The sequence below is a fragment of the Lepidochelys kempii genome, chromosome 5, assembly GCF_965140285.1.
Source record: "Lepidochelys kempii isolate rLepKem1 chromosome 5, rLepKem1.hap1, whole genome shotgun sequence".
NCBI lineage: Eukaryota > Metazoa > Chordata > Testudines > Cheloniidae > Lepidochelys > Lepidochelys kempii.
The window spans coordinates 16,882,707-16,897,786 of record NC_136384.1 but is presented as its reverse complement, the minus strand read 5'-3'; the positions used below and the strand labels follow the sequence as shown (position 1 = coordinate 16,897,786).

The window sequence follows — 15,080 nt, the reverse complement described above, 5'->3', positions numbered from 1 at the left end:
TCAACGCTATCTTCCCCCATGTGTGGTTGACCGCACTAGTTTATTAATTATTATTTATATTATAGCACGTAGGAACACCAGTCATGGACCAGGACATGGTTGTGCAAGGCTCTGTATAAACACAGAAGAAAAAGAAAGTCCCTGCCCTCAAATAGCTTACAATCTACTTACTGTAGTTTACTTTAGAGTAAAACTACAGATGCATTGTCTCCACTAGGATTTTACAGCAGGATAGCCCATAGGGTTGCCAACCCTCCAGAATTGTCATGGAATCTCCAGGAATTAAAGATTAATCTTTAATTAAAGACAATGTCATGTGATGAAACCTCCAAGAATTCATCCAGCCAAAGTTGGTAACCCTAACAGCCCATGATAAAAACACTTTTGTTTTGTTTTAGCAATTATGACAATGCCTGTTATGCTATGTACCAGAACTCCATGGCGACATTGCTAAGATGCTTGTTGCTCCAAAAATGCAGGACCTTTACTCTTGGGCTGCATTATGTTAGCAAGCCATTCTGATTTCATCCATACTAGTCAGTTCATTGCATAGTTCTGGGAACTTTGGCTGTGTATACGTTCTGCATTGTGATGGCAATTTCTGTACATCATTTCTATTTTGTTCAATTTTAACTGAGAACTCCAGCCAAAAATAAAACTAAGAATGCTACTTATGCTATGCACTAGGCTCACAGATTATAACAGCATGCCGCAAGGGTCTACTTTAACATTTCCCAAGTACCTTTCTTGCTTTATATATAAACTGTTCAATGGAGAGTTTTTGAATGAGACTTCTCACAGCTACTGACTTCCAAATCATTAGGATTTTAAATACAGCTATTTTATAAAACCAGTAAAGACCCCTGATGCTAAGGTCAGGGTGAACACTGCTTCAAAACATTTTTGATACTGTTTATGTACAATTGTATCCCATGATGAATACATGAGTGGTATCAAAGCAAGGTGGGTAGCAGCTGGATATCTGAAGAACAATGTTATTAATTTAAGCAAGCTTGCTGCTATCTAATTTTTCAAAGCTGAGCAGGTTTGGACCAAAGTAGTATTTGGATGGATAAACCATCAGTAATTACATAATGTTTACCTGTGCTGATGTGACTACAGTGGTTGACATGTATGATTATGTACATTAAATGTTCTAAAAATTTCTACATATTGAATTGAGTTGCACGACTCATTACTGGGTGCCCTTAATTGGTCCCAGGATAAGCATTGGTCAACTAAGGGGCAAAGATGGAAGCGAGCACAAAGTGTGATCCAGAGGAACCTGAGTGGAGCAAATGCTTCCATGCTGTAACTGATCCCGTCTGTTTCTGAGGGAAGAATTGTTATGTAGTTAAAGCACACAATAAAATCAACATTCTATTCTCAAGTATCAAGGGGTAGCTGTCCACAAAAACAAGGAGGAGTCCCATGGCACCTTAAAGAGTAACAGATTTATTTGAGCATAAGCTTTCATGGGTAAAATCCCCAATAAATCTGTTAGTCTTTAAGGTGCCACCGGACTCCTTATTCTATTCTCAGCTGCACAACATACATATCAAGTGGCCTGGGACAAGCCACTTTAACTCTCTCTGCTTCTGTTTCCCTGATTGTACAATAAGGTTAATACTTCTCTACTTCACAGGGTTTTCAGAGGTACAGGGCACCTACAACTCCAACTTAAGTTAACTGTGAGTGTTCAGCACTTCTGACAATCAGGATCTAATCCTTATAAATCCCTTGAAAACACTTTGTTGGAAGCCATTATAGAAGGTACAAAGTATTAATCTAGCTTCTCCTTCCCCTTGGATATTTATGCCTTTATCTGTGCTGTTTCTTACCCTCATTGTGTCTTTGTACACTCCTGGTTTTTATTCCAATTCACCATAAAATACACTTCTGCTGTTCAGCCTTTCAATGATAACCCAAATAGACAATATTTTAAAATTTAAAAAGTTCTCTGACCCATGCTGCAAATCCTTTGCATTTTCCACATTTCCATTGACCACACTGGGAGTTCTGAGTGTGGAGAGAATGCAAACTAAGCAATAAAGCCACAGTGTGGACCAGAGAACAATCTTTAGCATAACATACTGGTAAAAAAAGAAATGCTTATTTATATCAGCTATATATGCAAACCATATTACAAAGGGCTTGTAAATGCCCCCTTGGAGATCTGTGGATTCTAATCCCATTTTAGGTCAATGTGAAGATGAATTTGGAGATATCCTGCTAGTCCCACTATTTACATATGTTACCATACACGGTTGTCACAGCTGGGAGTCCCTACTTATGAGTCACCGAGGCCTGGAATAAAAAATATTGTAGGTCAGGATTATGGGGCATTGACATAGGTGTATGGGTGATACCTGCACAGGACCTGCTGTAGGACATTAGTTGTTGGTCACTTACACTAGCACTGAAATCCATTACAACAGAGTAAAAATGCAAGTTTCTCTCAAGCAATTTAGTATCATTTTTGGAAAGTTCTGTATATTGAGCAGATACTTTATTTTAAGAATAGAACAGAATCAAGCATAATTTGGGCAAAGGAAAATGCATTTTACTAAGAAAATAGAAGACCAGAACACTCATCTCAGTACAATTACAATATTATAAAAGGAAAAAAAAAACAATTCACATTTCAACACAATTTTTTTGTTTCAGCTGACCCTGACCCTCCTGAAATCAATCAAATCCTAGATTGAATTTGACATCCTAAAGATTCTCTTTGTCTAGACTAGAATTGTTCACACAAGAACTCCCAATATAGAGTGATTTCTTTACCTCATGTTTGAAATAGACAACAGTTAATTTTGCTATTTATTTTATTCCAGAAAAGCAGGCAGATCTACTGTGTGTAGTCTGGAGTAGGGTTACCATATGTTAAGTTCCCAAATAGAGGACACTACCAGGGGAAGGAGAGTACAGTTTCTTTTTACTTTGAATATTTAACATTTATAAACAATATCTAACATTTATAAATAGCCTCAAAAATAAATGTAAATCAAATTTAAATGTACCTTTTTACATGCACTCCTTTTCTACTGCCTTCTTCCTGTTGTGCCCATGCATATTCCTCTGTAGAGCATATCTTTCTCAGCACTGGCTGATTGCTCAGTAAGCAGCCATGGAAGTCTTTGCAAGATGTGTGCCTGAAGTTGTACTGTACAAGCAGGATCCTTTTCAGCAACTCAACAGTCCATACCACGCCAGCCTTACTTCTATGCTGCTGCACTGCCTCCAGAGCTAGGCACTCGAACAGCATCACCACTCTCTGGCTGCCCAGCTCTGAAGGCAGCGCCGCCACCAGCAGCAGCACAGAGGGTGGCAAACCAGTAAACATGCATGTCACTCTTAGGGCACGCCAGGAATTGCAGTTCTACCAGAACTGATGTTGAAAAAAGAATGAGCAAGGAAAAATCACAGACATTTGTTCGTATTTCAAAAGTCTGCCCGGATGGAGATTGGTGGACCAAAAAAGAGGTCATGTGTTGGATCATATTAAAGAAGTTCTGTATTAAAATCACAAATGAGTTTGATTCCCCAGAGTTTAAATTCCAGGGTATTACTAATTAAGAGGTCTCTTGGTTTTTGGTACTGTTTCTCTCCCTCTATGTGTGAAACTTGCAAGCTGCTAATTGTGTTAGTACATTCTAAGACAGAGTCTGTTCTCAAACCAATTCCTTGTAACAACAACTACTCACACAGAGAGAGACTCAAAGCAATACTCTAACAACAGAAACAGCACCCAGAGACTCCCCACCCTTTTGTTGTATTAACAATTGTGATTAAAATAGAGATAGAGGATGTATGTGGATGGATGCTTGGTGTGGATAATAACTGAATGATCAGGGAGGTGCCAGCCTGAGAATCCAGTGTCCATCGGCTGAAGAAGGTGTCAAGTGGAAATAACCAGAGGACCCCCCCAGAGGGCAGACTGGAATCCACCCAACAGCCTCAAGGATGGGAGAACCAAAGAACAAGATAACATCTTGGAGCCATCAGGAATGTGCTATCTGCTGATTGATTCAGCAACAGCATGATGAAGCAATTCCCATAGACTGGCATAGGAAGAAATTTCTATAAAAATAGACTCTAAAAAGTGAGAACTTTGGGGGTCTGATTCTGCAAACCAACTTCCAGGAGCATCAGATGAGCATCTGACAAGGCCCTGCTCCCTCCTCATGTCCAGGCCACCTGGCCAGTGGCTTGGCATGAGCAACTCTAAGGCTGGTAACTATGATCACAACCTTGCAGAACCTGTGTGTGTGGGGGTGTATGTGTGTGTGTTTGTATGAATGAATGTGTGAATAAATATGAGATTGAATGGAATGTTATAGCTATAACTAACTGCTTACTATGATTCTTTCTGTATTCACAATAAATGTGGTATTTTGCCTTTTTCCCTTTAATAAGATCCTGCTGGTTTTTATTTTATTGGTATAACACATGTACGGGAAAACCCGAATGTACGGTAACCCTAGTGTGGAGAGTAATTCTGATTTCCATTTTTATTATAAAGGAACTTCTTTAAGGACAGATGAGCAAAATTCTGAAAAAACGATTGAATGCCTATATAACACAATGATTTGTGCTCCATGAGAGGCCTTGATCCCTGCTCCCATTGAAGCCAATGATAAAACTCCTCCTGACTTCAGTTGTGCAGAATCAGGCTCTAAAAAACAGGAAGGTTATGCAGGTAAAACTCCTTACTGAAGTCAATGGGAGTTTTGCTCCAGTAAGGATAAATAAGACCTGCTGAATTTGCCTAGATCTTTTAATGCTAAAAATGTTCTGAAACTGCCTCAGCTAATTTTACTGATTAGTTTATAAGAAGATAGTTTCCAAAGTAATGGGAGACTTCTCCCCCTTCCCTCAAAACTAAAATGGAAGGGACCTTTCTCATTCCCAAAGTGCACTCTACAATCATCCAGACTCATAAAAATTGCTCCTTAAAGTGTATTTCTAGTCTGAAGGTTTCAGAAATGTTCACTATTTTGTGTCTCTGTTTGGGTGCACAACTTTGGACACCTCAGGCCTGATTTTAAAGCTGCTAGAAACATGTGGCTCCCATTAAAGTCTGAAACTTTTGTTGAATGTAAAAATGACATTTTCTTACTCATTAAATCCAGTCCATGTGTATGTTCAGCAGATCTGACTCTGAATAGTAACTTTTTTTTTTTTTTTTAATGGTCTTTGCACCTGCTGGTCCACCACAGCCAATGGAGCTAAGAGAAAATGAGCTGGATTCTGTTCCATTTTATGAATCAGCAACACAACTGGTACAAAAGTTCCAGTCAGCTACACCTGTACAAGCCTGTTGAAGGCAATGCGAGTTCACAGTTGAACGTGAAGACACAATTCCCCCAGCAGACGCTTTATTAGACTTGAAGATCATGCACAAGAAGAGATGACTCTAAGCTCTCTGGCTGTGTGCGCATGGGCTGGTAGTTAGAAAAAAACAACTTTCTACCGGTATACTGAGCACATTTGTTTTGGTGTCAGAGAGAGAAATATGGAACCTCATGAGGCTATGCTTAGTCATTTTTCAGAAGAGAACTGCATGTAAAGACATCTGTACACAGTATGCTAAATTCCCTCCAATGCTTACATAGGTGCATAGGGTTTGGACAGCTAGCAAGTCAAACAGCTGCCATGAACATAGGTTTTAAATCAGCACCAAACACTGTGCTTCAGAAGGTAACAGCGGCAAGAAGAGGCCTATTGCATGCTGGGGTGGTCCCATATGTGCCATCCTGAGATATTATGGAGACAAGAATGTTAGAAGTACCTAGATAGATCAAGATGGACAAATACACAGATATAGACAGATGACTCTTCTACCAGAGGCATGATACAACAGCATTCAGCTGGAGATGCTACTGGTTTGGCATTAATGCCCAGATCTGTTTTTGTATGTTCAATCAATAATTATTTGCTGGTTCGATGATTTCCCTTTCTCCAGCATTCATCATATGATAAATAGATGTAATGTGCAGGACTGATGTTGTGAAAGTTCTTATACAGCATTTGTGGCAGTTGTGGGCATTACATAAAAAACAGAGAGCAATACGATTTGTAAACTTTGGTGTATCATTTACAATCATGAGACTATTAGAGTCTGAATTTTTTTATTCTCACATTTCATACCTAAAAGACTGCTAGATGACAAAATGAAATGATATTAAGAGCTTGATCCTGCACTAAAAGTAAACGGTAGCAGGACCAGGACCTAAATGAAAGGAGATAGTTGCCTTTTTGTGCCTACTTAAAATCCAGTCTGAGCTGAGATACATGGTTGGATCTGTATGACAGCAATGATGCCACTGTTAACTTGGCAATAATCCAATTCTCTCACAGTAATATTCCTTAAAGAACAAGACTACTGTTTAGTAAAAAGGAGCCCTTGTCCTTTGTCCCTTCATTACATTTTCACACGAAAAGAGTTAGTTATAAAAACCTGCTAGAAAAAGTACAAAGAACAAATTCATCTGCTCGGGGCAAACAAATTAAATACTGATGCGGGTGAAATGATACTTCACTTACAACATTTTCCCATTAAAGCTTGTAAAATGCATGGAACATCATGCAACATCCTAATATGTCTAAAACAAATGTATGTGGCAAGTTACACTTTTGTATTAACCAGATACAACATTGGACTTTCACGCACAGTTGTTAGCCAAAAGTAGTATAAAATATACAAAGCTTTCAAATGCTTTTTATTGAGCATGTATATTTTCAGGAGACAAAGTGGGTGAGGTAATATCTTTTATTGGACCAACTTCTGTTGGTGAGAGAGATAGGATTTCAAGCTACACAGAGCTCTTCTTCAGGTCTGAAGTGCTCTGTGTAACCTCGAAAGCATGCCTCTTTCACCAGCAGAAGCTGTTCCAAAAAAGATATTACCTCATCTACCTTGTCTCACTAATATCCTGGGACCAACTCAGCTACAAACACCACTGCAAACATGTATATTTTGTGAAGTTAGGCCATGTTCTCTTAGTCTTTTTCTTTTTGTTAAGTGCACATTCCTTTCACTTGTAACACAGATGTTTCCCTCCTTTGTTCTCTAAAGGACCGATACTGGTCCCATTGATGTGAATGGGAACACAACTGGGACCAATCCTGGACAGAGCTCAGCACCCTCAGCTCCATTGCCTTTAATGGGTGCTTAGGATCCTCAGCACCGTGTCAGAAGTGCTTAACACTGTATAGGACAGGGAGTGGAGGAGAGTTAAAGCATTTCTTCTGTGTGCACAAGTCACTGGGAGCGTATGCAGATTGAGGACAGGATCAGGCCCTAAGCAATGATTTTTAGAGAGAAGTATGTGCCTATTCTGCACAATTCAGTGCTATAGAATGTAACATCAGTGATAAATTTTTTTTTCTTTGGATTAAGATCATTTCCTTTATTGATAATTGTGTATAACTACCCTTGAAAATGGTTGCAAAGCAAAATCAGAATTAGTTAAAATATGAAGCTGAACACTATGGGGTTTCCTTTCTGGATGACAGATCAGTGAATTTTCAACAGTTTAATTCATGCTCTCAGGCAGTTTGAATGAACTTATTAAATATGATAATACATAGAATCTCTCTCATCCCTTTCAGCATGTATTTAAAAATAATAAAAAGGAAGAATGAAGTGCATCCAAAGTAGGATTACCTGAGCTGGTATCTCAGTCACAAACAGAAAACACAGTGGTGGTAAATCATATGTATAATCTTAGGTCCCAGTTATGATCCAGCGATAACTGAACAACAAAACCTGGTCACAAGTTAAAAGTTGCAAGTTAGATGAGATCTGTGTACTAGTAACAAAGTTAAATCCCTGGACTTCCATGATCCTTACCCAGTTGCAGAGACATAGTCAGATCCGACCTACATTAGAACTTTGAAACATTCTGTATCCAGATCAGGGAACAACTGTATTCTAAATGTGTCTTCTGTTTCAGTTATAGATCTAGTATAGACAGGGACAGACTCAGACAGGAGAGCTATGCTCCCTCCTCTCCTTTTCAGTGGCTTCTTGTATCTCAGACAAAGTTTCAAAAACATTCACAGCTGGTCAATGCCACTACAAGCCACTTTTGAGCAATGTAATGCTCTTGGCTCCTATAGATGAAGGACAGCAAGAAAATAATGGAGTATGTTTTGCAAAATCAGAAAACCTGGTCCACACTTTTATTAGAAGTCCCTGCCAATTTTTTTCTGTGTTTTGGCTGACAGTATCAGCTGCTACCCTTACAGCCTGGGGCAACAGCCTACTGCGGTCAGTCAATGCCACTCTTGAAGGGCCTAATTTTCAGAAGTGCAGAGTACCTACAGTTCCCATTGACTTTAAATTGTGGCTGCTCAGCTCTTCTGAGAAATAAGGCCCTAAATGGAGCTATGTATGTTTCTATTTAGTCACAAGGTACAACCTTTCCCCAATGGCTGAGCACACAGTCTCTGCAGTCATTGCTGACCCAGGATACAGAAGACTCCTCTTCAACACATGCCATGCCATGAGGGCAACATATGGAGTGCTTATTTTTTTCTTTGTTAAATTCATATTTTCACTGGAAGGAGTGGGGAAATGTTTGTTGTACGTTTACTTTAATACAATGATGCAGAGTTCCACTTACACACAAATAACTCATTCTCAATTCATGCTTTGGTGAGATTTGAGTTTTCAGAAGATCTGGCAGTTATTTTCTGTACTAAATAAATAATGATCCCAGAATAAGATTCAAGTTTAAATTAACTTATAAATACACTAGAAAGCAAGCAACGCAAAAAAAGATGAAAAGGCATTCTTTGTAAAAAACACCATGTGTGTGTTGGTCTTTTTTATAGATATAGAAATTGCGAACCTCATAATTCACAAAAAACACAACAACCGTAGAATTTAGAGCCACCTCCACGCTCCGTGTTTTACCAAAACCTCAGTATATTGTCAAGTAATTTTCCCATCACTGCTTTTTCTAAATATCTCAGCCTTCTCGCCTCACCTAGTTAAAATCCACTGCAAACTCTACTTTTCTTCCTCTCACCTTTTGCTCTTAAAAAGATTAAAATCAATCAATCCATGTTTATTTTAAAACCATAACAGAATAAGCAATAAAAGGATGGGGGGGGAGCTCTGCACCCTCTTCAAGGGGATATGGTAACTGTGCTTCCTGCTGTGCATTTGTTTGCCATGGATATAATGCCTGTAAATTTATTCCTGTATCTGGATCTTGGCTTCTAGCCTGTCAGTTCAGCCAGAAGAGGTATTTATTTCTGCCCTTGTTCCTTGACACAGCAAAACTCCAGTAAAGCACACAGTTCCCTTTGTCTAGTCTTACGTTATCCCTTCTCTGTTGGGGATGGTTTTAACAACGTCACAGACAACCACAATAGCAACATTCTGTGTCTACTAACGTAGAGAACTGGATTTCACTCAGACAGTAGATGGGGAGAAACGAGAAGGAATCCAAACAACAATACCCACGTCAAATTCAGGGCCTTCAATGCAACAGAAGGCTAAGCCTGAATGAATCAATGAGAAAAAAAGAACTAACCTAGCAATGGTCTAGCCACAACTTCTGATTTCATATGGAGTAACTTGATAGAAATTAAATTAAATTCACATTCTGTGGCTTGAAGAGGAACAAGGGATCGACTGAAAACTTTTGAAAGTCAGACTTTGAGTCTTCTATTCACACTGAGCTACTGGGAGTCTATCAAGCGAAGACTGCAGGAAACATGCAGTCAAACCACTGGAAGGGCACATATCAACAGCTGCCTGCAGCACCCACTGTTCCAGCTTTATCAGTAACAGACAAAAGAAAGGAGGGAAAATAATCTTTGTTCAAAGCACCAAGCAGATCTGTTTTGGAGTCACTTCTGGTCAGTGATGGGTCACCTGGCTCTACAAACTCCTCACGTGAAAACAAAGGATGTAAGTTCTAGGAAGAACACAATGCTGAGAGGTTTTCTTAAAGTAACAGAACCTTAAAAAGAAAACAAATCAAACCAAAATCTCAAATTTCAAATGTGCACACAACATTGGCCTCCCCACAGCCAAGAATTTACAAAGCATGACCACTGAACAGAGTGGCTGAATGAAGCATGGAAACCTGGACACATGTAGCTTTGTTCTGCAGATGGAACAGAATCTGCCATTTGGATACATTTGGCCTTTTTTCTTGACAGATTCTTTCTGTGATGCCACAATTCATTGTTTGTGATGACAATGAAGAAACTAGACAGAAGACTTCTTATTAAAAAGCAAAAGCAAATATCTTGGCAATCAGCAATGATGAGAAGGAGAGATACAGTTCATTATCATTTGTCTGTGGCTAAAATACCATTTAAAAATTCTCTGGTGTGAGGAGCGCTCTAAACTTGAGTTACAGCATTACTGTCATTTAAATTAATTTTGGACAGCTATATCATTCATGTGATGTGAGTCATCACCAATATAGTTTAATCAGATTCTTATAGGAAAATCTGTCACGCAGGAAAATGAGGGGGTGGAGGGGAGACAACAAAATGAGGAAAAATAAGTTACAAGTTGCAAAAGTCATTATCGTAAATTGGTCTGAAAAGAATTCCCTGCAGAGTAGAAGACAGCACCCGAGGAGTGCAATCTTTTGTATGTCAGTGCATTTCAGATGGTTTTGCCGTAGCCAGAGGCCAGTCATACACGTCTGGCATGAAGGATTCATATTCGTAGCTCCAAACCTTTGATCGTATATATTGGTTCTTGTCTGCAGGTTCAGGGTAATGGAAAGCCATGTTGTTTGCGTACATAAATTCCATAACCTGAAAAGTTAAATCAGTGTACAGTTTGTGCCTGTTAATACTTATTTGGATGGTATACTACGAAAACAAAACAGAACAGAACAGAACTTCAGCTAAGCTAGTGAAATTAGATGTATTAAAAAAGGCTTGGTCGAGGGTAGTAGATAGTGTCAAATAAAAATCACATTTCTGATTTTTTGTTTATCTCCCATTATTACAAGTATCCCCTATGCAAGGAAAAGGGCAGGGTCTCATTCTAGTGCTCACAAGAGAGTGTAAAAAGGGGGCCTGGTTTACGTATTGGCTGGTGCTTGAAGTCCCTAAGAAGGCATGATTGGCAGCCAAGAAGTAATGGCCAACTCCCCAGGTCGTTGGTGTATATGCTACAGACCTGCAGGATGTGCAATGTGCTGGTCTGGGTGCACTCTACTTCTGGAAGGCAGCAGAATGCTCACCCAGCTTGGATCCGTCCCCTGAGCTCCTGGCCTGGTGGGGAAAATTCGAGGTGCACAAGACACGCATGCCACTATCCCTGCTCCCTAGGGAAGTGCAGATGAGGGAAGGATTTGGCCCTTCGTACCTCTGTTCTTTTCAAAGTGGAGAATAAATTTGGTTTTTTGATACAAGAAGTGGCACTTTTATACTCTCTCTCTCTCTCTCTCATATTACCAATTCCAGAAGATCTTATATACTAAAAACATTGCTACGATATCTTTGACATCTTATGCAGTGAGATTAACTGCTCTAAAGAATGTTTGATACACAATAATCAAATATTTTTCTTTGCATCCTTTCAGCTGAGGTAGAACACACACTTTGAATGCAGCCATAAGGCAAAATCTAACATTCAGGTAAAGTATCATTATGCATACTTCTTGGGCACCCATGAAGCCACAAGCTACTTAAAGCATCAACACCATCTAGGAGAACGACAAACTATCCTCTTTGTCTCAAATTAAAGCCAGTTACTTATGGGACCACTCTGCAACTCATAAGTTAGGCAAAGGCATGCTGAAAAAAAATAGTGCAATATGACCTAAAGGGTGTATGGCTTAGCCTCATTTTGACTTCTGGTGCCAATGAGTTCCAAAGCTGGTGGCCCTTGACCAAGACTAGTCTGTTCCCATGAGTTCAAATCTGGGCTTCAAAAGCTAGAGAATCCCTTACAGGCAGAACTATCATAGGTTATGATAGAGGAAGAAACATTCTAGTTCTTTTAGGACTTTAGAAATAAGGACCAGAATCTTTTAAGGGACCTAGAACCGGAATGATGTCAAAGAAATCAAAGGAACAAAGTTTTGACTAGTGATCATTACCAGCATATAAATAAACTAATATTTCACAGATCTCCCTTATTATAGCAGAATCATAAAAATGTAGGTCTAGCAGGGACCTCAAGAGGTCTTTTCTCATCACACTGCACTGGGCAGGATTAAGTATACTTAAGCCATCCCTGACAAATGTTTGTCTAACCTGTTCTTAAAAACCTCCATTGATGTGGGATTCCACAATCTCCCTAGATAACCTGTTCCATTGCTTAACTGTCCTTATAATTAGAAGTTTTTGCTAATATGCAACCTAAACTGACTCTCAACTTGCTGCAAACTAAGCCGACTACTTTTTGTCCTATCCTCAATGGATGTGGAGAACCACTGATCGCTGTCCTCTTTACAACAATTATTACATATTTGAAGACTTACCAGGCCCACCCTCGGCCCTCTCACTTTTCGACCTTTCCTCATAGGTCAGGTTTTCTAAACCTCTTATTCTGTTGCTCTCTTCTGGACTCTAATGTGTTAACATCTTTTTAAAAGTGCAATGCCTAAAACTGGCATAAAACTCCAGCTGAGGCCTCACCAGTGCAGAGCAGAGTGGGACAACTATCTCTTATGTCTCACATACCACACTCCTGTTACTATATTCCAGAAAGACGACATTTTTTTGTAATAGCATCACATTGGCACATATTCAATTTGTGATCCTCTTTAATCCCCAGATCCCTTTCAGTGCCTAGTCACTTATTTCCCATTTTATATTTATGCAGTTGATTTTTCCTTCTTAAGTGTAGTAGTACTTTGCACTTTTATCAATAGCCTGAACATTAGTCTGTTCTTTTTTTGTCCCAAATATCATGCTATAGAGCTTGGGAAGTTTATATAATGTACAGTGTATCTTTTTGCATAGGCCAATGCTATCCACCTACTTTAACAGCAATGCAAATAGAAACTTCTTTGATGTTGGACAGTGGTGGATAAAGCCTTCCTTGGGCAAGTTCCTCATTAGTTAACTGGTCTGTCAATGCCTGTATTAAAAACAAATATTAGCAATTTATTGACCCTTCTCAGGAGGCAATGCATCACTAAGCTGCAAACAGAGGAATGTGTTTGTAAGTTCTTACTGGTACAGCTTACCTGAAATACATATAAAAATGCATGGTATAAGCCAGCCAAAGCCTCAAAAATTACTATAAAGATGCAGGCTGCAATCTGTGTCCAAAGCAACAAGCCTCTCACTTATTATTAGATTTTTTTTAGCATCTCAGCTGAAGTCAGATGTTTCTTTGCTGAAGTGTCAACATCTCAATGTTAATGACAGTAAATAGGTAAATTACAAGGGAGCCACCTGCACTGCAGGGTTGGCCCATTGAACATGGATGCACAGAATGATGGATCCCATCATTCCACTCACTTCCAAATAAAACAACATAAATAAGTAAATATAAAAAGGAGAGGGGGAGATGGAAAAGCAAACAGACAGACAAAAGAAGCTGCAGAAGGTGATGGAAGAACGAAACAGAAATTACAACAAAGATTGGACGGAGCCGCTTTGTTTGCAATAAAAAAGAAAAAACACACAATAAAAACCACACACACTGTATTTCAGGGTTTAAGGCTTTTTTCCTTTCTACCTTTGTTCTGTCTTGTAGCTGCTCTCCCCTTGGGCAACCCTAAAAAACCCTGGCTACAAATTCTCCCAGTAACATCATCCAACCATCTTATGGATCATTTCCCCCGCCTAAAGTGCAGAGACTCCTGCTGGCAAATCAAGTCCATAAAGTTGGACAGCACATGGCAACGTAGGGAGATAAAAAAAACATCAACCCTAGAGCTGGTCAATAAATGGGGTTCTCCCCTACCTCTGTGGAAAATCTATTGTTTTGGTGGAAATTTGAGAACCAAAATACTTTGGCCAAACATGTTAAATATTTTGATTTGGAAATGCTGCTGCAGTGCCTCATGTGTCCATTCTCCTCCACAGTCCAAGCTCCCTCACTGATCTCCCATGATGCACCACCTCCCCTTTTGGAGAAGGGACGTGGTGCATCATCAGAATCCCTGGCTACAGTGCAGCACAAGAGACATAGTCCAGCCAGAGAGCACAGCCCATAGAGGAGAATGGGAACACAAGGTAAGCAAACTACAATTCCCATGAGGCACTGCAGCTACATTTACAAATTGAAATATTTCAAAAAATAAAATTTTTGTCATGAGCAGACATTTCCCACAAAAAATATTGATAATCAAAACCCAGTTTTCTACTGAAAAACCATTTCAGTGGAAAATTTTTGATCAGTCCAACTCAGCCCATCATGTCAACGGGACTGACTTCGCCTTTCAAAAGCCATCATCTATGTTTGAACACATACCTTTGCAGCCTCAAGGAAGACCTTATCAGTAATATGCCGAACACTGCTGAGGACTACAGCCAGAGCCACACCTATAATACAATTATTGATAATATTATGATAAAATCATTTTGCTACATAAGCATAGACAGACGGTGGAACACTCAAGTGCTGCACTGGACTTTTTGCATTAATGAGCAAAACTCTTGGTTCATACATTCACTTTAGTTCAATGTTAAAACACAAGTTCTTCAGACTAGTTACTGGTGTCCTAGTAACATACCAGAATGTGCAACTTTGGGGGGGGAATCCCATGATGCCTCTTTGCACTATTATCTGTGCAAAAGTAATTAGAAGAACAGCATCTTGACGAAAGTCCCCCCCTCCCGGCCAAGAAACAATAAATAGGCCTTGGTTATTTGTATTTCTAAAAAGTAATCAAACTGAAACCTGCTAATTGTGCATACAGACAGCCTATGTCACCACGTATTCTGATCACTCATCCTTGTCATATCACGTATCCTTAATGGCCTCCATTTATTTATTGTACTCACTTAAGTCTTGTCTTAAACTAGACTAAGCTCTTCAGGGCTGGGAAGACCTCTTACTGTGTGCCTGTACAACGGAGCCCCAGTCCTGACCGAGGTCTCTAGGCAATGCTGCAATATTAGTAACAACT

At 39.4% G+C, this 15,080-nt stretch overlaps 1 protein-coding gene across 2 annotated transcripts in view; it reads right to left on the bottom strand.

Annotated features, from left to right (window-relative positions):
* Positions 1-2,541: 2,541 nt before the first annotated feature.
* ME2 (malic enzyme 2) overlaps positions 2,542-15,080 on the bottom strand; it is a 48,914-nt gene continuing 36,375 nt past the window's right edge. For both annotated transcript variants that reach the window (XM_073343547.2, XM_073343549.2), the window contains 3 exons: positions 14,423-14,493; positions 12,980-13,078; positions 2,542-10,797 (listed from right to left, as the gene is read on the bottom strand). In XM_073343547.2, the coding sequence (XP_073199648.1) occupies positions 10,633-10,797; positions 12,980-13,078; positions 14,423-14,493 (335 nt within the window). In that variant the 3' untranslated portion in view covers positions 2,542-10,632. The remainder of the gene's footprint in view (positions 10,798-12,979; positions 13,079-14,422; positions 14,494-15,080) is intronic.